We start from the raw sequence: 27,452 nt of genomic DNA, 5'->3' as shown, positions 1-27,452 counted from the left end.
TTAATGTACTTAATATCAGAATAAATAATTGATTGTATGTATCGTAAACTGGTTCTTTAAATTGGCCCAGTAGGTTACGAGGGACCTGCAATAAATAGACAAATATTATAGACCTCATTCACAAATAATATCATCATAGATAACAACGAAGCGGAGCGTCCGTACTTCCTGACCGAGTCAAATAGGATAGATACAAATCGATGTTCCGTGCAGGTAGCAAGCGACACTACGAGCTAAGATATACGTAATGGTATCGCGGATAAAAAACACAATCAGTTCATTCGGCAGTCCTACTGCGCAAGTGCTCCAGTGCGCATGTCCGCGCCCGGTCGTTCGCGAATGCGCCTTACGGAGAATCACCATCACCGTACTCGCAAGCTGTATCGGAAATTCGGTGAAACAACCTTAAAAACTTTATACAGACACTTCCCAAATACAATTTACAAATTCCAAATATAAGTTTTATATAAAATGATATAGTGGACTACATAAAAGTTATTGATTCGCAATTAGTGCAGAGAGGCCAAATTAAATTAAGTGTTTCTGATGTGCAACCGTGTTGGTTCGTTTATATTATTGCTGCTGCTCGTATTCTTGGACTCCAGGGACTGCTCGGCAAATGCTCAACATGACTCAACAAGTAAACTATCACTCAACACGTAAGTCTAATTATTTTTTTAAATCTTGTTATGGCGTCCGTTCAAAGAAAAAGAAAAGTTACATATAAAATATACATTTCAGCGTACAATCATGGGCAGTTAAACTTGGCACAGAGCTGTATCACTTTGGTGAATTTATTACCAGGAAAAAAGAAGTTCAGGATGTAAGTAATTCTTAAGTAATTTTACAGAAAAATAATTAATTTGTTTAAATATTAACTTTTAAATATAAAATTTTAAGAGCTTTAAATCTGCACAAATTGAATCAAGAGATGGCGAAAAACTAGTCCAAAGTATGGCAGACGATATTCGAGCAATGATGGAACTCAAGATTAGTGCTGTTAAACGGATCGTTGAAGCTGCAGAAAACATGGCTTTTGATAAACAAAACGAACCGGTGCCCGAAGATTATCAATTCTACAATAGTAAAGAGATGGAGGAGCCATACGAAGAAGCAGCCATAAGAACTACAGCTGAACCAGAATTTAATTTGGAAAACTGGATCGTACGACCGCCAACCAAAAGTGCTCATTTGCAACTTAATCCACATTTTTCAAATATACCAGTAAATATAAATTTTAGCAGCGTCCACGTACCAACAAATGTCTACGCCTGGGGTACGTTCCACTATCACAATTTGTAAATATGAAAAATATCACGTAGGAGAATATTACACATATATGCTATCAACTAATAATATAAACAATATTTCAGCACCGGAAGTAATTAAAGGAATTCATTGGTCTGAGGGTTTAGACACTCATTTTTTAAACAACTACCAAAGCGACCCAACGCTTTCGTGGCAGTATTTTGGCAGCTCAACTGGATTCATGAGGCATTATCCTGGTAAAGAAGTGAAAAGAATTAATGAAAGTATAATTAATCTACTTTCCCTGTTAAAAATCTAATGTGTATATTTTTCCAGCTATGAAATGGAGAGCGGATCCTGTTGACATTTATGACTGCCGCACTCGAGCTTGGTATATGGAAGCTGCTGCGAGCCCGAAAGACGTGGTCATTCTGGTCGATCGTAGTGGTTCGATGACGGGCCAAAGACGAGATATCGCTAAACATGTTGTTACTAACATTTTAGATACCCTCGGTAATAACGACTTCGTAAATGTAATGACTTTTGCTGATACAGTGGAAGAAGTCGTTCCTTGTTTCGAAGATTCATTAGTTCAAGTAAGTTTATCCATCAACAGCCAATTTTAATTTAATTTTTATATTTTTTGGAAATATAAAACACATAACATTTTTTCTGTTTAGGCTACTCTGGGAAATCTTCGAGAAATAAAATTAGCACTGGATAATTTCGAAACAATGGAGATAGCTAATTTTTCAGCAGCATTAACTAGAGCTTTTGAACTTCTTGAAATTTATAGAAATAACAGCGGTGGAGCGAACTGTAATCAGGTAAATAGTAAAATTAAAATCAGTGTTTAGATAATGAGTATTTGGCAAAATTCATACATACATACACATAATTCTGATTACAAAGGTTTCATTTAAATGTATTTTTAAATTTTCAGGCTATAATGCTGGTTACGGATGGTGTTCCATATAACTACAAGGAGTTGTTTGAGAAGTACAACTGGAAGTATGACACCCCGGTGAGGGTGTTCACGTACCTGATAGGGCGAGAGGTAAAGGTAGTACCACTGCAGGTATTACTGTGTGTCGTAGTCATTGTGCGACCTGCATAATGCCTTCCTTTCGTACCTTAACCAGTAAACCTTGAATGTGGTACTCTATTCTATCTCTCTATCTGTAAATCAATATCTTCATTCTATGCGACTACTACTGTAATAGATCCTTTTCCATATTCATAATGCTTTACGCTTTTAGTTGTTAGTTTAGTTATGTCTTGTTTTTTAGATGTGATGTGTTTAAAAATATTTTGTCTTGTCTGTATGCTAACTCACCCGGAAAACGGTCGAGACTTTGTTACCCTCTGTGTGAATTAAGTGTATGTTTTTGTGCATGCTAGATGTTGTAAAGAAAATTGAAATGTACTTTCTTATATTTTTCTTTTATAAGCAGCCACATACAAGCTAACACTAAGCTAACAAATGCAAAACAAAACAAACAAATTCTTATTACCTACACTTAGATTAGACCAAATATTTTATTTCTGAAACAACAAATAGCTTTAGTGAGAGCCACAAGCCTGCAGACTACACCGCAACTCAGCATAACAACGACACATCACATGCCTAACAAAACGACTGCTAAGTGTAAAATATAAGGAGCAAATAATACCTGCGAAGCCAAATTCAGGTGGCGGATGTAAGGGAGGTGAAGTGGATGGCGTGTGCGAACCGTGGCTTCTACGTGCATCTCAGTACGCTAGCTGAAGTACGGGAGAGGGTGCTCGAGCATGTCAACGTGCTGGCGCGCCCTCTGGTGCTTCAGCGAGAGAAACATCCGGTCGTCTGGACACCTGTTTATGCCAACATTACGGTAAGCTTTCGAATATTTTGTGAATAGATCTAATATTTTATCAAGCGATGTCATCATTCGTATTTTCGAAAGAACACTGCACCCATAAAATTCATACTAGTTGGTTCGCACGAGAATAAATGCCTACAATAGCAACATACTTTAGTCTTTAGATAACTCGATTAATATTAATAATTGAAGTACGGGCTCTAACTTCTTATAAATACAAATGAATTAAAACAACTGACAAACATGTCTAAGATTACTGTTAATTTTATTCCTTAAGTTAAAGTAAGTAGTAAATATAAGAAAGGTTTCCTTTTTTAAGCGACTGGCGCGACCCAAAAGAAGATAATTCACAGTTTTAGATCAAATTTTAAGAAACACCATGTTCGAAGCACGAAGAGATGTTGATGCGTTGGGGTTGGACGAAGTTGATGTTGACCTTCAACATCTTCTTCGTCTTACCCCCGCCGTCTTACAAACTCAGTCTACAAAGAAGATAAAAACTTAGCTTATCTATTCTGCAATGTATCTATTATATAAATCTTTATACTAGTGCCATGACCACAGACCTATATCTAAATAGATGACACATGTACCTTCATTTGTATGAAAACCAAGCGTGCCACTTTTATCCGATCGACTGACACTTGTCAAGAAAAATTTAGAGATGTGCATTGTTAATTCTCCGTCAGAGAGAAAATCGTTTCAAAAGTCGATTCGGTTCTGCTATAAAAATCGATTTTGAAATCGAAAAATTTGAGAAATCGATCGTCTAGATTTATTTTACTAGTGCTCTGCGAATGTTTTGGTAAAAAAGTCGCCGAATCATCATTATCAAAATCTACCGTGTCGTCCATAAATTTAGTCAACAAAATAAAACAAGATGTCTACGGAAAAAAGATTTAATACAAAATAAATATTGCTTAAACATTTATTAAATTCTGGTGTTAAAATAGTCTCAGCATGGGGCCAACTGAAGTCCTTCGACTTCAGTAGACCCCGTGTATATGCCGTATTATTAATGGATAATAGACCTAGAAAAACTTATATTGCTTCATTTTTTAACATAAGAACAAATACATAAAATGATAAATAAAAACACTTGCTACATCAAGGTAGCTTACACTGTTTTATATACATAGTTCTCATAGAAAGTTGTAAACATATCGTTATTTGATTATGGCGATGGTGCGTAGGCGCACTCGCAATCACATGTTACATATGGAAAAATCCGCCAAAATGGCCGCAACAACTAAGGAGTTAATGTATTTGATAATTACGTTGTAAATAAAAATCTGAACAAAAAAAGAAAAACTATCTTCTAACTGGCCGTGATCCGGCGAAATTCTTATGTCATAATAACTGATATGTAGAGTCTCATTGATTTAAAACTGGTGAACTTTTTTAAGTGTTGATCTGTTTTATAAAACTAAAGCCTTAGTAACGCATCCGTCCTCAACCTCGGGCATCTTATCTGGATTTGACTACGCAGCCATAGACGGTAGTAGCCACTTACTATCATGTATGTATTAAAAAAAAGTTATTGGCCCTGGAATAAAATGAGCTTATTGAATAGTTGTCTTTTTGTCACTACAGGTTTGGCGTGCTTAGTTAAATAGTGCAAACGTACGTCAATATACGTACTTGCGACTGCCTTTAGTAACTGTATCAAATGGTTCTCTGTTGGAGACTGGTCAAATTGATGGTTTGTAATGTTACTAAAAAAAAATCTGTTTATAAAATGATGTAAAATCTTATTAATCAAATGAGGTTTGGTCAATGACGGCTTGGTGTTAAATTTGTGTGACATGACCATTACTTCTCTAATTTGTAGCTCTGCAACTTTGCATATTTGAATAACATCGCTTGAGGGATAAACGAGCCCACCTTTATCTTTAAAGGTTACGAATTCAAATGAATGGCCTATGTCTTCTGTTGAGTGATATAATGCACCGATACATTCATCGCATTTGATTATATTAGTTAGCGATCTTACCACGAATCCAGCGATGTATGTTATAATCTGCTCACTAAATTCTGTAAATTGGACAATTGGTAATGTGTAGCATAAACTATTGGAATCATGAATATTATTGAAATTTATTTGCGCACTATTTAATTCCTCATCAGCAAGCGTAGCTCGTGTTGTGCTGCAGTTAATTGTTTGCACTGCTGAAGAACAGTTTAGCATTGAAATTTGTTCTAATTCAACACAATTGCCATCGCTGCTGTTTTTTATTTCAAGATGATTTAACAATTTTTTGTAGAACGACTCAAATTGTCTAGCCGTCGGATTATTATTGCAACCACCATGAGCTCTTACATTACAAAAGAATAGTTCTAGATGATCTTGACTAAATCTGTACATCGACATAAACTTCATTTTTTCTTCTTCTATCATTTCCTGTATTAGTATTTTTGTGCTCTTGATACACACTAATAGACCGATAAAACCCGTTTTCCTACCAGTTTTAATCAATGATTCTCCTAGTGTAGTTCGCAATCCTCTGATATAGTTTTCAGCTTCGTCCAAAAATGTTATTATTTTTGTCTTGTTGCTCATGTTAATAGGTTGCTTAAAACCTAGTTGATTAAAATTTCTAGAGTTGAGAATATCGAATAGATCATTAAATATGCTTATAAATTCTGCTGTTGCCAACGATTCCTTAAAATCAGTAATTTTTAATTTCTCCCTACAAAAATTAAGAGCATTTGCAACGCTTTTGCTCAAAAGTTGGGTGGCCAACTTAACTTTCATCTTTTGATTATGGAAATTGATATGACCGTTTCGTAGTTTATTGGCTAAATGGAAATACTCATTACTTTGTAGTTCGTTTAAACGTTCGAGATACACCCATGAAACATTTTTACCATTTTTATCTATAATATTTACATATGACTGGAGACAATTCCTCACTAATTTGATCATATGGCAAGGATCCAAAAAAACAGCTATTTTCTTCTTTGTTATAGGGTGTTTAAAGCTCGTGTCCATCTGTTCATTTGGGTTTAATATGCATCCCAATTCTTTTGCCATAGACAAATTAGCAGGACAACCGTCAAAGGTAAGGCCGACTACAATTATATTTGTTTCGCTCAAATGCCTTAAGCATTGTATTACGAGATCGCATTTTTGATGCCCTGTTGCCCCATCTACTAAAAAGTACCCCACAGGAACCTGTAATATAAAGGAACCAGTGAAAATCATACAACCATAAGTAATTTAATAAAAAAATAAAAAATCCGACTGCACCAAAAATTAAGACGAAGTAGAATTTCGAAAAACATTATTATTTACAAAGTATATTTTTTAATCTCATTTTAATTTCCTTTATTTTATACCCTACTCGATGGGTTCGGATAACTTTTTTATTGAAATGTGTTACGATTTCGCGCCAAAAATCCACCATGTTGATTTTTTTTCTAACAGGTATCTAAGGACGAATATAATGACACCTGAATTGTCAAAATTAATCCGCCGTTAGATTCGTGGGTATAAAGAAAGACAAACATACAAACAGACAAGATACGCGCAAAAATCATAACACTTCCTCGGCAGTTCGGTAATAAAAAACTAGTCAACGAATCAACTCACCTTCCAGTTTGCATTTATTCCAGTTACTAAAAACACTAATGCTTCTTTTGCTTCAGGGGCATCATCGGTATCAAGACTTCCGCCGAAATCTACATACCCATGAAATTTTTTTCCATCCCATTCGATTTTTTTTTTAATTGCCATTTCATCAAGCGTAAGGCAGCAGTATAAAGGGTTGTTTGACTTATCCGTTATTAATTTCAAAGCCTTCAAAGATTCGGTTGTAAATCCAGGTTTACCATTTATACATTTGTACCATTTTTCTATCGTGTGAGGATGAGGTAGGCCTAAATTAAAAACTCTTCTGACATAGTTATATGCTTTGCTTGAATAATAATGCAGTGTTAGCGCGAATCTACGAAGGGCCGGTGAATATTTTGACGTACTGACTACATCGGCGTTTTTCATTTGCCTGGAGTAAAGTTCTTTAGTAGTGACGTTGATGGTATTTAATAAATTTGCTTGCTCATCATTTATCAAAGACTTTTTTTGTAAGCAGTTTAATAAAGTCTTAAGACTTTGTATTTTTACGTCTCTACGGCGGTTCCGCTCCCTTAGTCTTCTTATTAACTTGTTTTTCTGTGCAAGATTTACTTTGCGTATTTTTTTTTTCCCGCTAGGCGTGCTTAAAGATGTATCGTCATTTGATTTAGATGGTTGGGGGAAATTCTGTAAATAAAAGGTAAATATCAGCTTAAAGACGTCCTGAACTGAAGAGTCATATTTATATGTTACCGATGTTGACTTTCGCAAGATAATTATATAGGTACGTTTTCCAATTTTCTTTTTCTCGGCGTATTACATTGTAACGGCATGTTTGCTGTAAGTTTTTGGTCCGAGTTCTGTAAAACACAAGAATAATCAAGTTATTGTAATAATATGTAATACCTAAAAAGAGAATAAATAAATCGTACAATGTAGAACATTCATTTATACCAGTATATAATGAAAAAAGGACTTTTTAACTAAAATACAACCGACTTTAACATCACTACACAAAGTTAAAAAAAATTGTAGCTAAGTTCTACTTGAGGTCGGTCCCAATTGGGTTTCTATCCCCGAGGGCTAAGTCGTAACGCCGTAAATAAATATATCTTCTTATCAAACCCTTTAAAACTACAACGACGTTATTATTAGCACCACCTAACTAGATAAGCTTAATTAAATTCACTAACTTGATAATCAGCGATAGTTTTTAAAATACTCATAGTCGGTATTGCAATTGAAGTCAGTCTTCGAAACTTTTTTGTTTCCCTGAAACTGCCTTCATTGAAGTGAGCCGAACAAATTCGGCTATATTTGGTTGGGAACCAATCTTTACGCCCGGTCGCGTCAATCCATTTCTCTTTAATGTTAGGGTCACTTGGAAACCTGTAAATTTAATGGTAAATATTAAAAAAAGAACAAAAAACATTAACATGATTAGAATAAAAAAAATATGTTACAAAATTTTTATTAAGACAGCATTATTATTCATCCATTTCGAAAATCGATTAAATAATCGAGAACAAGAAACTGGCATGTACAACCCCAGGTACTCATTTTTAAATAACCAATGACAATCATCTTTAAGCAACAAGATGAAATATCGATCGTTTTACTTTTCATTGCGTGTTTTAATACAGAAGCTTTACAACTTTGTAACCAAAATTTGCAATGGATTAAAAATTTGATAAAACACACTCAGTAACTAATTGTCATTGTGAAACCACAACAAATTTTAAATAATTAATTATAAAATAAATAACACATATTTTAAGAAAAACGGTACTTACGTATGAAAGGAAATATTTTCTTTATCGCGGCTACTTTTATTTGTAGAATTTAAACAATTTATTATAGCGCAATTCGGCATGTTTATTGCTGTCAATTGACATCCGATGACAACAAATGTTACTTTCGGACTAAATGACATTTCATCGAAGTGAGCTGAATCTTCTTCCTTTAACCCGAGTTTTGGCCACGCTAATACGTACACATGCGGGATCTATTTAGATATAGGTCTGTGGCCATGACACTCATGGTATGATATATGACACAGACCTACTCAGTTAATTGTATAAGTAGTACACTAGTGATCTGAAGATGTTTAGGTCTCTACAATAGCGCTGTCTATCAGACCCAAAATTATCTTGTTTAAAAAAATACTGGACATAGAGCTGGAAACAATCATCATGTATTCATAGAAATCGGTTGAGCAGTTACACGTGATTTATTTAACTATATTAATATAATCGGTGAACAATCACGCAATTTGCGGGAACCATTAAACTTTGATCGGATAGATGTTTGTCACGCCAAAAGTCATCGAATGCTGTTGGAGTGCCAGTTAAGAAGATAATACTTATGATGATCACGATTTATAATCTAGATGACACTACAACGCTCCAGGATCTAAGTAATAACATAACATGTAAATATCACTTGAAATGAAAATAATACTATGAAGAAAATTGTCTAGTACCTAGTATGTAGATGTAGATGAATTTTACTTATGCATGAATGAAGGAAACAATGTATTACATTAAAATAACTTGAATAAGACTTACATTTAAAACCTTTCAGTTTCAATAACAAGATTATTGATATTGTTTTAGGATCCGAAAGTGGCAGATTATTTATGGGAACAGCGGGAGAGAGCAGAACAGAAGGAACGCTTCATGAGCCAGCGACGGGATAAAGTCCTCTTTAATTCAGAACAAGAACAGGACCGTAGATGGAGAATCACTCAAGTGAGTTGCTTTATTTCTATACGTCTTTGGTTTTTTGCTCCGAAGTTCTCCAAACAGTCATACTGCCTAAAGGATAATGGTGTAATTAGTACAAGGAAAACCTTTCATTAAATGGAAATTCGAAAAATAGTAATAGTGAAACTGATCATAGATGCTGTGTTATATCGTACTTGAGCATTATGTTGAAACACTACGTAAAACTATATTTGGCTTACCATAACAAACATTTTAACAAAGGAGGACTATGTAGGATTTCGATCATAAGTCAAAAAGGTGTGGGTTGATACATTTGTATTCTAATTAAGACTTCTGCCGTGTACATTTCTCCGAATGGTTTATTGTATACAAGTAAAACGGATATATGTAAGGAAATGCTAATGAATCCGTTTTGTGTATGACTTATGGATTTTAGTATATCACCTGTTTTATTTTTAGATGAAACAGGGCCAGTACAGCGAATTGGGAAATTCGCAATATCAGCTTATGACTTCCGTGTCCATGCCGGTTTACGATTTACGACATAACGAGGTGTGTTTGAGTTCTTGAGCTTATAACATGATTTTTCCTTTAAGTACCTTATTTTCTAATTTCATTAAGAAAGATAACAAGATGTCCTAGATCAGACATACTTTCAACTTATTGAAAAATATTCAAATTTTCAATAATTTTGTATAATATCTTTTCGTCTCGTTATCTGTTCTCAATTTATTCAAAATAATCTCGAAGCTATTCTTTTCTAAATTCCAAATTTCTGTGTGCATGATGAAATAAATATTTCTGTTTTATTGTTACTAAGTTACATTGCAGATTGGTTTTACGTTTATAAATTGGACGTAAGCTATCTATCTTCTAATTGCTATAAACTTTAACAATATTTTCCTTCTTGATCTTTGTGTTGTTGTCAAATATGTCTTTAATAATGCGCTGTTTTGTTTGACGATTCCCCCTCAGAACATCACAGAGAATGTACTGATAAATGAAGCTTACTGGGTATCAGTTACAAAAGAGGTATTACACACTTAGAAAGTTTTGATGATTTTAATGTAAAGTTTTTGCAAGATACAAGAGAGTTTTTATGATTTAGTTTTTTGAATTTCAGTAACGGTACAATGTTATTTGGCCCCGTTAGCGATGCATCTGTCCTCGATAGATGTTGGCCAGGTCGCAGTCGCTCGCGGCTGACTATGTGTTGTTCGACCCTTTTGGCTTATCGTAGTATAGTAGTTTTCTACTAGATTGTAGGCGTAGACCACTAGGGTGTTATGATCAACTTTTCTATCAATTATCAAGTTCATTATTTCTGTGCAAGAATTATGATCTATATTATTACACACACTATCTAATCGATAAAACGTATTTTTGCCTGATTTAGAGATGTCTTCGTAGAGACATTTTAACGATTGACTTGTTTTATGAAAAGTAAATGTACATATAATATTTTCATTAAAATCGTGCCGCCCGACATATGACACGTATGGGGCTTTTGTTTACTTGAGTAATATTGAGTTTCAAATACTATTTATTCTCAGAATGATAAAACTTTTGATATACTAATATTAGTGTAAATAAAGTTTTCTCATTGATAGAGGAGACATTTTGTTTTCTAGAGGAGGTTGTTACAATGCATTTATCTATATGTTATTAATTTTATTGCATTCGTACGTCCACAACCAATCGCAGTCTGTAGAGGAGAACGGCCAGAAGGAGGTAGGCCCACGCTCTCTTAGATTTGCGTACGACTGAGGACGGATGTGCGGCGATGGAAGTCCGACACCTAATTCAAACAATTATATGAATTAAACGATAGAAAGCAGTTTCATCAAGAATTTTTCAAACTACGACACCTTGTTTGTGTTTCATTGATTTGTTTTATAAAAAGAAAAAAATCAAAATGCCTTACAAAACATGTGTTTCATATTTATTTACGGGGCTCTAATCTATTACCGGATTTATTTAAACCGAATATAGCATTCGCAATAAATTTGGACAACACGATGAGACTGCTTCTATCTAATATATTATCTAAATTTATTTATTTGACAAAATTTAAACAATTGATTCTAAATTGATCCATTAATGTTAATTAAACCTAACTACTAATTGTTCTCTATACCTATGAACTATGAACATTTTCACCCGTTTACCTAATTATTCTATAAAATGTCAACAGATTCTTACAAGGAATATACTAAAAGGTTACCTACTCACCCATCTAGAAAGAAACAGTAGTGGGTCTAGAATGAAAAGTAGTGTTTTGATAACATGAATTGTGCAACTTTACGTAGTTTTGCTAGAACCTGTAATAATTACTGAAACAGATGTAGTTCATACGTATAATGTAACCTAGACTTCGCCTAACGGGGCGTAGATGCTAGACAGAGAACTTTGCTATTTGCTAGATTAAAGTACAGATTAAAATATTAGGTAGAATACAATGATACTAATAGTTTGTTTTTGTATTGAAAGTTTTATTCTCTAATACATTTTTATTACACACATACTGGGTATAGACGAACCCAAGTGTAGATAAGTTTAATATTTTATAACGTAAGGTAATTTTTCTATTTATTATTAAGATATTCTTTATTAAGATTCAATGACGTATTAAACACTACGTGTAAGTGATTTGGTTCAAAATGTTTTCAGATGCGTATAGCTAAATTATTAGGCGTCGCTGGTACTGATGTACCTTTGTCTGAAATTCAAGCATTGATGACGCCTTATAAGGTAAGGTAACAACTTACAACCCTGGGAATAATTAAATTTTCATTAATGATAGATTTGAACAAATCTTTTGTTATTATATAAATAAATAGCTAAAATATTTAGATACTACTATTACTACTTATATCCTTGACTGTGTAAAACACGGTAGAATTAGATCTACAGCACAGTATGACCTAAATCCGTCACTACTTTTCCGCAAAGAACATCAAGATGTCTCTGAAATAGAAACACATTTTGTATAAGTTTGGAAACAAAAACAGTTGTTGGTATGATATTAATTGCCATAATTTATACAGCTGTATTACGATACAATTAAGTAAGAATAAGTAGTAGGTAACTACGAATCCCGAGCAAGGGTATAAACCCTTTAAAATATTTTAAATTTATTTATTTATTATTTATTTTATTTTAAAATTTGTATCAATACGGATACATTTTTTTTATGTCGAACGTACGTACCTAATACATATTGCTTACTAAAGAATAAACTAACACTGAATTGCAGATTGGAGTAAACGGATATGCATTTATAGTGACGAACAACGGATACATACTAATTCACCCGGATCTGAGGCCTGTGGTATGATAATAATATTTATATCAAAAATAACATTAGCCAAAATAGTTCGTATTTATTTATGATTGATACCCAGTTCTTATAGTTAGTATAGAAAATTGTCTTTATAGTTTCAGCAAATACTGAAACCCAGTTACAACAGTGTGGACATGATAGAAGTTGAGCTGTTTGACGACGACAGAACCCCGAGGAACTTTAGCATGGAGCTGACTGCGGTAAATGATATATTTTTAAATTAATTGCAATAGACCCGGGAAATATTTTTTCTTAAATTATGAAACACAAAAATAAGAAACCAACTCCAGAATGTTGAATATCAATGTTATTTTTTTCATACACAGTGTATTTTTTTTCAGTTTCGACAAGAAATCATTGATCAAAGGACTGGAAATAAAGTTATGAACGTCAAATATCATATGGAAGACATGGTAAGTAAAAATAAAAATTTGTTATAAAAAACAAAATTGATTTTTCCTCTCAGATAGGTAGGTTTCCTAATTGTGTTTCTTAGGCCTTAAAGTGATAATTAATTTCCAATAGCAAATATGTTCAGATCAGAGACAGGATAGAATTTCGGACCTCTAGCGTGAGGATAAATTTTTAACTACAAGGATTAACTGCTTATGTCTTTTGTTAGATCAATTATTTAAAAAAAGTTCTTAAATCAATACCTTATAAATACTTTGTTGTTTTACAATAGAGAAGAGCGTCCCGGTCAAGGAAGCACTACTTCTGGACGGGTATAGCCGACTCGCCGTTCACCCTGGTCATCACCATACCGGAGAACTACGGCCGGCACCGCATCACGCCGCCACCCACCGACGACATCCACCGGTTGTCGCTCACTTCCAAGAATATATCTGCCAGGCAGTACCTGTCTGACAAGTGGAGCGTGCATCCTGATTGGTAAGGTCTACTTAAATGATCACGTAAACAAAAGATCACAACGGTCAGATAAAGGATTCCGAAAATTATTTTAGATTTCTCTTCTGGGTTTGAGGGGTTATGTATGTAACTATACCTATGTACCCACATGCCTATGTATGTGACAATATTATATACAATACAGGAATGCTAGGATATGAGTTCAGAAAGCTTTAAAAAAATTATATTTTTTAAAATTTTACATATTACAGTTAAAATTTAAAAAAGTAATTGTTTCGAATAAGTGTTGGTCCTGTCTTGTACGTATTTTCTACATATATACCTAGGTATCTATAACCAATCCCAAGAAAGGCTGACCACAGATAATATAATCTGCAGCAGTTGCTTTTAATTTGTGTTGGAACACTGCTGCTTTACAGCAAAGATAATTGTGTTTATATTATGCATAAGAAACATTTTAAATGTACCAGGTTATACTGCCGCCACTACGAACGCACCTTCTCATCCCCCGAGGAGGAGCTACTGTACTTCCTGGAGAGGGTTGCCAAGCCGGGCTGGCGCTGGCCGGCCAAGCCGCGCCCGCCAGAACATCACAAGAACAAACCCGGCCACGAGAAACATAACGGCGAATACAAAGGTATGTAGTATTTAAGATGGTAGACTTATTTGTAGTTCGAAAGTGTCGTCTTCGGACATCGTCGAGCAGCAACGCTATAAGTATGTAGGTGACCTCAAGCAGGATTACAATTCTTATCTGAGCTTGATTACAGAAGTCCATCTCCGGCAGTAGTCAATGTTTTTTTTTATATAATTTAGGTGTAGCAGACGAGCATGCAGTCCACTTGATGGTAAGTGGCTACTGCCGCCCATGGACATCTGTAATCAACCCCAGATAAGATTAGATATTCCTACCTGAGGTCGGCCACAGATGCGCCGCTACTCCTGAGGATTACACTAGAACGGCTCGGAAAAGTCAGTCTCCCTTACCACACCCTTCAAAACGGAACACAGCAGCGCCTAACACTTCTGTTATTAGGTAGAAATAGGTGTGGCGGTAGTGCAGCCGGAGTCGAACCACAAAGGGATCTACCGCCTTCGAAGGGGTCAATTAATAATTATGTGTATAATATAAAAAAACTACCTACTTAAGTAGTAGGTATTTAAGTATTTTATAATTTGGTAAGAATTCAATGTGTATTTTATTATTACAGGAACTCCTGAAAGTAGGGAAAGAGGAAAGACATCAAATGCTATACCACGAAACGAGTATTACTGTAAGTAAGACTGTTAATTATAGAAAGTTACTAAATCAGAAGCCTTGAGGAGAGATACCTGAGGGGAGAACCCCTTACGTATTTTTCTTAAACCGTAGATATCATTTTAATGATGGAACTTCATCACTCCATTCATGAAGTACTTGATTGAGACATAGATTAGTAAAGATTACTCACTCCTAACAAGAAAATATAACCAGTTTTGACAATTGACATAGCTTCGTAAAAAAGTTTTGCCACGTCTCCGTGCTAAAATGTCCTTAAAATATTTGAAATAATTATTTATTTATTATGTAAATTACGCGGTATTAGCTATTTATTCGTAAATTTTCTGTAAAAATGTTTTTATTTGTCAAGAATTTAAAAAATAGTACATTACAATACGAGGACGAAAAATTTTTTTCTGACAAGTGTGAGTTTGCAGGCCGAGCCGCAGGCGAGGACTGCAATCACACGAGTCAGAAAAACATTTTTCGTCCGCGTGTTGTATAAAATTTTATATTACGGGGTCGGAAATGGGGGTTTTGCGCACGCGAAGCGTGCGTAAAACGTCCATTTACGCACGCCGTGATATAAAAGAACTTAGAAATCAGCCATTTGTCGCCTCATTCAATTGCAAGGCGGCGAAGTATCTTTACTAATCTATGGATTGAGAATACAATTAGAAATTTAAAAATTTGCTACATTATGTGGTTTATACCACAATATTTATAATTGAATAACTTGTAGGTGACCATGGTTTAATGCAAGCCCTGGTCTATGACGCCAGGAATACAGCTTGGTTCAACAAAAGCATATCCGAGTCAGCATCGGACGAAAAAGCGTAAGTATTTAATTATTACTAAATTACTAATATTTGAATTATTTTGGCCGATGAAATATTTAGATCTAAACATTCCTACTGATGAAAACAGTAAGTCCACACTAATAACATCACTGTAACAATGTTAATTTTCTCAAATGGACACTTGTGATATTTTCATCATGTTGTTATTGCAAGAAACTATTGAGTTAACAAAAATGTAATATTTTAGAACAGATACATTCTTTATGCAAAAACGTATCTTAAACTTGTACTCGCATCTTACAAGATCTCTTGAGGGGTTCAGATCTAGCTGCAACTCACTATAAATCATAAATATACATTTTCACACTACTTTGAGGGTTTTTACATATATACAAATTGAAAGACTTACAATAATGATACTTACATCGTAGACCGGTAAATGTAAGGGCTCGAACACAAAACTGCGATGCGACGCGATGCGAATTCGCAACGCAGAAAATTGCGATGCGAATTGCTGCGATGCGATATCGTGCGGCGTAGCGTCTCTCAGGGTGACCAACAACAACAACCACTGTGCGATGCGAATCAATTCGCAAGTTCTTGCGATGCGTCGAGGGAGCTCGCAGATTTTTGCGATGCGACGTCGCATCGCAGTTTTGTGTACGAACCCTAAGTCCGTTTTAGCTCAATGTATGTCATTAATGATAGATACTTAGAAAGAGATAACCTAAATTCCAAAATATACATATGCGATAGACATATATCTTATTAGTACTTAAACACAACAAACAATAGGTAGATAAGTATTATTATTTCCATTTTTCACACATTTACTCACTATGCACATAAATTTATTTTAAAATCTGCCTGGATAGCCCATTGACAAAAGTGATTGGATTACTACCGAGGTAAAGTATATACAAGAGAAATTACATGCATGATAGGCTAAGTATATGTTTCAATAAGAAATTACTGTGTATTGTTTATTTGTGCATAAAAACTTGTTAACAGTTTTACTGTATAGGTTGAATGTATCTACGGGCGGTGGCATGTCCTAATAATTATTACAATTATTAGGGGTAGGTACCGCACTAGTTCGTTACATAAAAAGGCGTTGTAATGTAACACATGTTCCAGAAAAATCTTTGTTTTCAAATATTTTTTCCCTTCAATTTAGTTAAAAAATGTTTATTTCGAGCTACATCCCGTGTTTTTCAATTTTTTAATTAAAAACCCCAAAATACGAGTAATTATTATAATTCCTTCTCTATCTATTACGTAAGTTTGCTTTATAAAAAATAATCCATAATTATCAATATAATAATAATAATGAAAATTAAATCGACATCTTAATAATTAATTATTCGACTATCTTAATAATTAATTAATTCGGATTCTTCAAATAACTAGTAGGTACCTACTTTGCCAATTCCGCATTGTTATTGTGTAAAAATATTGTGTCGTGACTAAATAAAAATGTGTTCATTTTATGTATCATAAATTGAAATAAATTAACCACTTATATATTTTTTATAATTTACCTAGACAATAATTATCTATGTGGGATTAGGAAAAGCAATTGAACCTATGTTAGATTAAACTATGGTAATAATTTGGTCACTAACAAACTTATTTTCAAGCAGAAAGTATATTTCCTAAAACCACATTGGAATTTGTGATTCTTAAGATTCATACTTATAGAAATGCAGCCAAGGATTGTAAGTTATAAGGATAGTTCGGTATTAAAGTATTATATGCAGCAAAGGATTACAGTAAGTTAATTGACAATTTGCCGAGTTCGGTAAAGTTCACGTGCTCTCCCGTGCACGGGTTTTCTAAATTTTTACAGAACTCTATGTATATTTAGTCTAATGTATCAGACAACCATCTCCAAGTACACACTGACAGCATAGAACGGGCTGTTAATATAAGTCATTGGATAATGTGCATATAAAATTTAAAATGCATATGAATTTTATTTTAGAAACGTATTATGTACCAAGTTTTTTGTTATTTATATTACGTTTGTGCTATATTGTTTGACTCATAATTTCTACATGAATGAAAATTTTAATCTGACTGTTTTTTATTATAGGGGAGAATTCATACAACGTTTCGGCTACATTGTGGCGTTCCTGGCCACTCATAGTGGATTAACACGATGGCAGACTCATCCTCCAAGAGAACATGAAACTGAAAAGTAAGGCACATTTCAAGAGGGTTCCTTAAGGAAGCATTTAATAATTGTTATTTACATTATTCCAAATCAAAACATGAATAAGTGTGGGTTGTTTCTGTTACCTGACTAGTCAAGAGAGTTCAGGTAGAATCCTTTCTAAAAGGAGTTTGAGTTCGAAATCTACAGATGTTCATGAGCGGCAGTGATCACTTAACATCAGGGGGTCTGCATGCTCGTTTGTGTGTTCACTTCAGTGTTAAAAAAATCTGCATATATATAGGTACAGTAATCAATCTCAGATACGATTTTAGATCTACCTTGAGTTCACAGAATAGGGCTACGGTATCCCCTGCCTGTCGTAAGAGGCGACTAAAAGGGGCTTCTGGGGTTGCGGGTGATGAGAGTGGGAGCTCGAACCGCCCGGACAGCGACCCCGGGACGGACGGCGGTACGTGTGGTCGCATACCGCTGTGCACACCAGACGGTGTGGCGAGCGACAACCTCACCTGGGCGGAGCCCGACAGGGCTATGCGCTAAGAGGACTCCGGTTGCGTTCCTTTGGAGATCCCGGAGTCCTCTATGCAGCGCTGAGGACGGCCACCGGGGGGGTTTTAGTGCGGTACAAGTCCCACATAACCCGGCGTCACTCCCATAACGTCGGGTACCTTTTGAAGGTTTCGCCCTCGTAAAAAAAAAAGTTATTGGGATGGTCCCTTCATGGTATCTTGCATCGGTAAGAGTATAAATCAAGAAAACATTAAACTGTCAAACTATTCATTAACAATATTTTAATTCTTCAAGCAGGCCGGAATTCGGCAAGCAATACCCGCGCGCAATCGACGAGGTGTGGTACCGTCGAGCGGTGGAACACCACTACGTGGATCCCCTCAGCTACGTGTACAGCGTACAGCTAAACACGGAGAAAGTTCCTCTGAACGTAAGCGCGGCTATGGTGACAGCTGCGCACGCTGTGTTCCATGGTGATGGCCATAGGAAGACCCCAGCAGCTGTAGTCGGGTTCCAGTTCAAGCATGAGCGCCTTCGAGAATGGTTCGACAATATTACTTGTACGGTTAGTGTGGTCACTAATATGTCACCTATTTTTATCTAATAAGTGTTTAGCGCTGCTGTGTATGAAGGGTTGTGGTACGGAAGACGTTTTCGAGGCATTCCAAGTTAGTCCTCAGGGATAGCAAGGTATCTGTGGCCGACTTCAGCTAAGATTTTAATCTTATCTAGGGCTGATTACAGGTGTCCATGTACGGCAGTTGCCATGTACAGGTGGACTGCATACTATAAAAAAGGAGAGGTGGATGAAAAAGGAATTATGTTTGAATTCCTTCAAAAATATTTTGTTAATAATTTTCAGTGTGAACACAAACCGTGTGACGAGACTAACGATTGGGATTGCTATCTGGTGGACAACAACGGCTGGATCATTGTGAGCAAAGATACTAATCAGACAGGACAATTTTTTGGCAAGGTACGAGTTCTACTTTTGTTTATGTATTCTGCTCTATCTTTTATCTAAGTACCTAAAGCAATGATAGTCTAGGGGTTTAAAATTAGGTTTTAACTTTTCTCTCTCTTAGAAGAGGCTCGTTCCAACCGTTGGGACAGGAATGGATCTATGCTCATAAGTATCAAACAAAGTTTTGTGTTTTAATATCTTCAGATTCGACCAGACATAATGACCAGGTTAATCGAGGAAGACGTATATAAGCCAATTCATGTTGTGGACTATCAGGCAGTGTGCTTTCGGGAGAAGAAGACAACCAACCCAGCTACGATGTTGATAACTGTGAGTGGGTTTAATTAGCTCAATAATTGACCGTCTAACCTGATGAAAGGCGGTAAAATGTCTAATGGGATTGCTGAAAAAGATTATTCACTCTTACCTTATAAATTAAATTGCACCTAAAAGGATACCTTGCAAGCCACTTGCGCCAAGTCGACACTAATATCGGATGATTCGAATGCCAGCAACGTAGAAATGTACATGAAATATGTTAAACGGCCAGACTAGTAAGTAGTTACAGCGATCCAGGCATATCTACTCTATATAAAACAAGGGTTCTAACTGAAGCCGATAATAAATGTTTTCACCTCACCTCATCACCTCACATTTAAGTGTGCCGGTAATGCCAGCATAGTCAGCCTTCCTCCGAAACCCAGAACCTGTTTTAAATGTGACAATAATTTTACAGCCCTTGGAGAATCTTCGCCTGGTCATGGCATGGTTTATAGCGACGACATTTTGGGTGTATAACTCTATCACCATTGGATTGGCACAGTCTTCGAGCGACAGTTACGACGAAGGTATTGCGTTAAGATACAAATATTTCTTTTTATGTCAATGTTCTAGAAGTTATCGTTTTCTATACCAGCATAATCAATATTGTATTCCGTGAATAGTCGAAAGCAAACCCTAAGGAGGCACTATTGCATATATTAAAGATTTTCAGTGTAAGCAGGTGCTGAAATATGAATCGCTCGAATGCAGTCTAATTTATATTAAGTATTCAATTCCCTCTGTATCCATAATAAATAGTGCAACTAATTCCAAACAAGGAGAGGAGAAGAGAGGTGTCTTACTGAAGTTAAACACAAGTGCATTGAATACCCCTGTGGACTAAGTTGAAAATCTTCTCTCTGTCCATGTTATCCTCGCCTCTTTTGCCATAGCACAGCACAGCTCTAACCGTTGCAAGAAAAATCGAAAAAATATATGGTTCAGTCAAAGCACGAATAAGCCTCTCCGTTAACCTGAAACAAAGTGTTAGGTTAGATTAGGTTGGTTAGGTTAGGTCTGTGTAATCGATGTTGCTCTTCGTTGTCAGCATGATCCGTACAACTGCATGACAACGGGCACTAAATATTACCTACGCAAAGTATACTCGAATATTGTTTGCTATATTCACAAAGTGCTAAGAATCTTTGTGCTAATCTTTCTCTGCATGTCATATACAACGATTTAAATATCTATATCTACGCTAATTACAGTATATTTTTATACATAATGGCAGCAAAAGATAGCTACTTTAGGGAACTACCAATATTATAAAATTGGGAATATTCGAGATTTGTCAATTTGTCTCGCATATGTCTACCTATTGTTTTTTGTTTACTGTTTAAGCTAAGCCTACCAACTGTCTATGCTTTACGCAATTTCCAAATATTTTTATTGATCAAAACTAGGTTTATTTAAATCAATGTAATATTGATTAAACATTTATATTAGCGCAGCTAAAATTTGAAAATAAATGTTCAACTAAATAATAATAGAACGTAGGTAACAATATCTTCTTTAATATTCTCCTATGTCTTATACTTTTAATGCATGTGAAAAAATGCTGAAGAATAACCCACCTACCTATAGTTATTAGGTAGAAGTAAATATTGAATCTAGATCAAAAATAATCATGGAGTCAGTGATTCGGTGTAGACAATGTTCTATAATAGTAGTAACGGCTCCATCTTGTTTTCAGAGTATGTTACACCAACTGGTGAGTTGACAGACAGCACAGTAGCGCGTGTCGTCTTGACACTTCTGGTTTTTCTGTGCCACCCATTTCTATTTTATTCTGTATGGAGAGTAGAGGAACGAGAACCATCTTATACGGAACATCTATTCAAAATGTCCATTTAAATATAAGTAAATAAGAGCTCAAATACCCTTCAAAATGGCGCTAGTGTAGCAAAATGAACTTAAAAACAGTTTTTGCCGCGTAGAAAAAAAATAGTAAATTAGATGTTAATAGACTTTCATTAAAAATATGAATTTTTAAATAAGTATTTGAACGTTCTCAATTATTCATTATTCCATTTTTAATTTTATAAATATAATTTATAATTTATCAACCTTTTGCTTATGTGGGATTTATTTTCATTTAAAGCGTAAATAAAAAATAACAGTAATTATTATAACAAAGGATTATACTTCCTATCATGGTTTTCCTATTTTATGTTCAAAAATGCGTTAATAAAGCGTAAAGTATTTCGTTGTGTGTGTTTTTTTATTTACTATCTTGGTACACTAACGCCATCCTGATTTAATGATTTTTGAGGGACACTTGGATACATAGAGGTTCTTCTTACCTCTACACTTCATACATTCTGTAGATTCAATTTTATTCAGGAATGTGCATGGATATTTTATACAGAAAAAGGAATTTCTTTAATATTTTATTTGCTAAGTTTCATAAAGTTACGTACCAGGTTACGACTATGATGTAAGGGAAGTTACATATGGAGGCGTTATTTAAAAAAAAAAAAAATATGCATGATAATTGTGTTCAATGCTACTTGCCTTTGCGCTATCGGTGGTGCTTTTGCAGGCTCTAAATATTCTTATAATTATTATGTAAATTTAATATTTACATCATTTTGGATTGGTGGATAAGTCTAATGTATTAATATCGCGGCTGTAAATAATACCTACTTTTTAATTAAAATCCATAGCATGCTCGTCGTTGAATTTAAGTTATCGAGAATTGTCTTTGGTTAAAAATCTAAAGATCATTTTACATTTTGTAAATATTTGACTATACGCTTTATACATTTTACCCTTTTTACCTTATCATATGTGTCCTCTGTAGGTACTCAGTTAAACATCAAGTCATGCATTAAAACGAAACATTGTAACATTTGTCGCAGTGAACATCTTTCAACATTTTTGCATGAGATCGTACTTTTATTTACATGTAACTAATACAATATTAATTGCTCAGTAGCATACCAGAACTATGAAAATGACGAAGAGACAGATGACCTAAGTATGTCGAAGCCACACACAACACGAATAGTCGAAAGAGACTTCGAGAAACTCGTGCTGATAAATCGAACACGGCCAACGCCTTGTGATAGGGAAATGTTCCTGTATCAGTTGGACTACAAGAATTTAGATGAAAAGCTTAATAAACCATCAAAAGCTTGTGAGAGGCCGTTCTACGTACAGCTGGTGAACTACACGAACATGCTGCTGGTGGTAGTGAACGGCCTGTGTCGTGTACCTGACGTGCCAATAATACCCGTTGAAGCGACTGAGGTCCAGTATAACGAGTCCTTGCCCTGCTTGAAACACATGCACCCGCTGTATAGGAAACAGCCCGTATCTTGCATTCGGAACCATACTGAGGTGAGAAATCAAATAACTAATTGATTTGAGTTATTAAATTGATTTAATCTTAAATTGAAATGTCGCACTCACGGCCATTTTCCACTGCTGGGCACGGGTCTCCTCTCAGAATGAGAAGGATTAGGCCATAGTCCACCGCGCTGGCCAAGTGCGTATTGGTAGACTTCACATACCTTTGAGGTTTTTTTTTTATATATCTCTCAGGTATGCAGGTTTCCTCACGATGTTTTCCTTCACCGTTTAAGCAAGCGATAATTAATTTCTAATACGCACATAAATTTGAAAATCAGAGGTGCGTGCCTGGGATTTGAACCTCGGACCCCTCGATCGAGAGGCCGCGTTTCTTAACCACTAGGCTATCACTGCTTTAGTTCAGAAATATAGCAGGACTTTATTACAAGATAAAAAGCTTATGTGACTCCTAATAGTTACGATTTCGTATTTTTATATCTATATCTCTTAACCGGGATGTTTGTACTTATATTACTCGTATAAGCATAAACATCCCGGTTTCATATAGATTATTAATCTTTAAGATAACAAAAATACAATCTAAATATTTTTTATTTGCTGTGTAAATAAATAATCCTCGATTTTACTGTTTTAGATAAAAACTAATATTTATTGTAACAACTCTACGAAGAAGCTTAGTTTTTTTTTTCTTTCAGGAAAGTAACATCGACATGTGTGGTCGCGGTAGCCTACCACCAACCAAGCTTTGGATCGTCTTTGGTTTACTGTCTACATTCCGCTACATTGCAATGTAAACTGAAGTTATAAGATGACAGAAAATGGTTCGACTACGGCGACGCCACTATTATAACTATTTTCAGATTATAGCCGCATTCGCGCTGCTGTGTTCTGCTTTGTAAGGTGGTAAAACATATTTTATATGAGGCATAATAATCCTCAGGGGTGGCAAAGTATGTACTGGCCTCAGGGAATCCAATTTTTGAAGTAATGACAGATGTCTATGGGCTGCAGTGACCACAAAACGTCAGGTCTCTTTGCTACTTTCATAAAAAATAACACCAAATTTTATAAAATATTCAGGTTAAGTAAATTCTGAAATTATTTATTAAAAATCAAATTATCTAGATTTTAATCGATGATTTTGTCTATAGATATAACAATAGTAAAATATTGTTTTTCAAGTATTAGAACAATTTTTACATGTCAGTACCACATATCATACTGTTTTTATTCCTAGTGAGATAATATTTTATATCTGAGAATCTAATTCTGTGATTATAATAATTTGGTAACTGCAGAGTTAGATAAGCAGACATAAAAAGCCTTCCTCAGAGGCTGTTCAATATTCATATCAGTCCATTATTTGTAGTATTAAATTCAATATTATATTTAAAAAATAGCAGACAAGTAATTCGCTTAATTTTCTAAGTCATTAAATATACAGCTTTTTAAATTATATTTACTTGTGTTAACCCAAATAGCCCAAAGGGCAAAAAGTTGGATTGCTTAGGTTTGGTTTCCAGGTGGGCAAATAACTAAATTATGTATGTACCTGTTTTATATGTGTCATTGAGATATCAAGATTTTTGTGTTACAGAATATTATAAATTATTTATAGATCATGAAGAAAAGTATGAGGCTCACTCATATGAGTGGAATATTTATCATCAGTTATTAGGTTTAGTTTCAGCCAAGAACAATTATTATAAAAAGTTACCAAACAACTTAAAGTATATTTCTTTTAATATATCGATACCTTAATTCGCAAATCAGCCAACTCCACTTTTTGTCAAAATGTTTTTTTTTTATTTATTTTCATAAAAAATGACGTTGAACGAAATCAAAATAAATAAAAAAAAAAACATTTTGAAAAAAAGTAGAGTTGGCTGATTTGCGAATTAAGGTATCGATATACAAAATAAATGGTTGGTTATTGTTCCGTCCTCGCGATGGAAAATGTTTCACCCCTCTATGAATTTATTTATACATTTCCAAAAAAGATTTTTTATTATCTTTGCAGAATTTTATTAAAAATAATATAATAAATGTTGTCTTTAATCAATTAGAAATTACATATTTTATTAGTATGTAAGTATAGGATCTAGTCCATTGAATCTCTGTCTTTAATATAACTGTTTGTAAATGTAACTTCTATGTTTTCCTTTCCAATGTGATGATTTGTTGATAAAAATAAAATATTTATTGTACTAAAGTGTTTTATTTTCAACTAATTAAAGATTAAATTACATTAATTAATATTTAACGAGAATTTACACATTTCTTTGAGATACTGGCACCTTGTTATTACAAAATTTTAAAATTGTTATTAAACATAAATAACAATAAATATGAAAACAAAATTTCTATATTTAGATTTAGTTATGTGACTTCTGGCTATTTCTTTTTATTTCGTAATTCTTAAAAATAGTATGTAATGCTTTCGCCATTAAATCTGACTTTATTCCCATATTACTCTCATCTAATTAATTTTGATTTTATAAATAAACAAAATGAAATTGTACTACCAACTACAGCAAAGTTTTGGTACCTCAAAGAATTAAAATAAATAAATTTTATTGGATCCGATCTACACATTGCCAGCAGAATCAGCTTTGGCTCTATTAACAAAATCGGTGATCTCTGCCATAAGTACCTGATACCTGTGATGTCTCAGTAGAGACTCTTGGAGTTGTTCCAGGTGCTCACCTCCTTCCATGAAAACCTTGAGACTGGACACATTGCAGGCTCCCTCACGGTGCTCGGTCACCCTATCTTGGGGATAGTTGTATGTCCTTATTTTTTCATTCCTATTCGAAGATCCAACCTGGAAATATCAAGGTAAAAATATTATAAATATAATATACCCAAAATCTTTATTGTTATAGACAATGCCAGTTTAAGTAATAAATTAAAATAAATTGATAGATCAACACATATTGTAGTTACTAAAACCAGATAATATAGTAATCACGTGGTCCATGGGCAGCAGTAGCAGTAGCCCCTTAAAATCACGGACTACATGACCATGCAGATGCTGAAAAAATGTATGTTCCTGCCTACATTATTTGAGGTAATAGAAGCTTAGATCTAAATACTATCAATTAGACAATAAGAAAGACAAAAAAGCAATAATAAACAAGAAGTAGTTACCTGTGCTTTTCTTTCACTATTGATTTTACTAGATTGATCATCTTGTTGCTTTTGGAGCAGTAGTGTTCTCAGTTTCTGCAATGCTATCTGCTTGTTCTTGATTTGGGATCTACCTTCCTGGCAATCAACAACCGTGCCAGTTGGGACATGAGTGATTCGCACCGCACTGTCTGTGGTGTTCACATGTTGACCGCCGGCACCACTTGCTCGCCTGGTTTCTATACTTAGGTCTCGTTCAGGGATATCTAACTCTATTTCAGTTGGCTGAGGTAGGATTGCTACGGAGACAGTACTTGTGTGTATACGGCCACTTTTCTCTGTTGTGGGGATCCGCTGCACCCGATGCACGCCAGCCTCCATCCTCATCAGCTCAGGGACGCCTAAACCTCGTACCAACATCGACGCCTTTCTCACACCCCCGAGATCAGATTCTTCCACTGAGGCTATATCTACTTCCCAATCTTTATACCTTGCATATGACTCGTAAAGGTCGAAGAGTTCTCGCGCGAACAACATAGCCTCCTGGCCACCCGCGCCGGCTGTCACTTCAAGAAGCACACCACCTTGGGTTAAACATGGTTCTAACAGGATCGACTTCAAATCACTGTCAATTTCCTTAATATGTTTTAAATACATTTCAGCTTCCTCCTTGATCATTTTTTTCATATCCTTGTCTTCGCCATCCCTTTTATTCAACTCCTTAAGAGATTCAATACTGTCGTACAAGTTGATCCGCTGTTCGAGCACACTCACGATAGGCTTTATCTCTTGAATTCGACGGATTTCTTCCGCAGTTTTGCGCGCTTTTTCATTAAGTTTGTCATGCTCAAGCATCAAGTATTTGAGATACGTTTGTATAGCCGGGTCAGACAAATTTACACTATTCTGCGAGTAACATCTTCTGAGTGCAAAATTTTCGATCCTAAACATAGACTTTAGTAAGGTTATGCGTGAAAAAGACATAGTTATCGGGAACAACCTGTAGTCTAAAATAAACAAAATTTTATTTCGATAATTTTATACAAAAGTACAATTTTCAGTATCAATCAAAAACATTTAGAATTTATGGAAATGTCATATCACATTGTTAATGTCAATTGTCAGTGTCAAATAATTGTCAAATAATGTTTTTAAAAAGCCTTTAATTTATATAATAACATAATTAGTTTCATTTATTATTTAATTGCAGAAAATTTAAATGAAAATTAGTTAAAGAATTTGTTGTGTCAGAAACTGTAATAAAAAAATAATAAAACGAATGTTTCAAATGCAATTTCGTGTTGTTACGCCATCTATTGTCGAGTAGATGGTACTATTGAAGAAAGTTTA

The 27,452-nt window shown here is 34.7% G+C and overlaps 2 protein-coding genes across 20 annotated transcripts; one reads left to right on the top strand and one right to left on the bottom strand.

Annotated features, from left to right (window-relative positions):
• The first annotated feature begins 315 nt into the window (after positions 1 to 315).
• Positions 316 to 24,808, top strand: stj (voltage-dependent calcium channel subunit straightjacket). Of its 19 annotated transcripts, none has more exons than XM_073085673.1 (28): positions 316 to 659; positions 742 to 823; positions 901 to 1,276; positions 1,374 to 1,505; positions 1,585 to 1,844; positions 1,929 to 2,075; positions 2,192 to 2,305; positions 2,940 to 3,122; positions 9,300 to 9,434; positions 9,870 to 9,962; positions 10,386 to 10,442; positions 11,115 to 11,141; positions 12,081 to 12,161; positions 12,667 to 12,741; positions 12,849 to 12,953; positions 13,095 to 13,166; positions 13,439 to 13,644; positions 14,094 to 14,260; positions 14,835 to 14,897; positions 15,627 to 15,720; positions 17,780 to 17,884; positions 18,665 to 18,935; positions 19,233 to 19,346; positions 19,539 to 19,664; positions 20,071 to 20,182; positions 21,352 to 21,369; positions 22,594 to 23,000; positions 23,669 to 24,808. In XM_073085673.1, the coding sequence occupies exons 1-28, from the start codon at positions 547 to 549 to the stop codon at positions 23,765 to 23,767; spliced, it is 3,834 nt and encodes a 1,277-aa protein (XP_072941774.1). In that variant the 5' UTR covers positions 316 to 546; the 3' UTR covers positions 23,768 to 24,808. The 19 variants fall into 19 exon arrangements, with proteins under 19 accessions (XP_072941774.1, XP_072941847.1, XP_072941852.1 ...); XM_073085751.1 differs by having other exon boundaries at positions 317 to 659; positions 18,668 to 18,935; XM_073085656.1 differs by having other exon boundaries at positions 317 to 659; positions 2,192 to 2,311; positions 22,597 to 23,000.
• A 333-nt stretch (positions 24,809 to 25,141) lies between these two features.
• Positions 25,142 to 27,214, bottom strand: mRF1 (mitochondrial translation release factor 1). Its single transcript, XM_073085795.1, has 2 exons — positions 26,124 to 27,214; positions 25,142 to 25,797 (listed from the first exon to the last, which is right to left on the bottom strand). The coding sequence occupies exons 1-2, from the start codon at positions 27,084 to 27,086 to the stop codon at positions 25,561 to 25,563; spliced, it is 1,200 nt and encodes a 399-aa protein (XP_072941896.1). The 5' UTR covers positions 27,087 to 27,214; the 3' UTR covers positions 25,142 to 25,560.
• Positions 27,215 to 27,452: the final 238 nt, after the last annotated feature.

This window comes from Epargyreus clarus, unplaced genomic scaffold (genome assembly GCF_041222505.1).
Source record: "Epargyreus clarus isolate Ecla_fem2 unplaced genomic scaffold, WU_Ecla_fem_2.2 ptg000003l, whole genome shotgun sequence".
Classification (NCBI taxonomy): Eukaryota; Metazoa; Arthropoda; class Insecta; order Lepidoptera; family Hesperiidae; genus Epargyreus; species Epargyreus clarus.
Note: the sequence above shows the minus strand (reverse complement) of the source record. Positions and strands in the feature narration are given on the sequence as shown.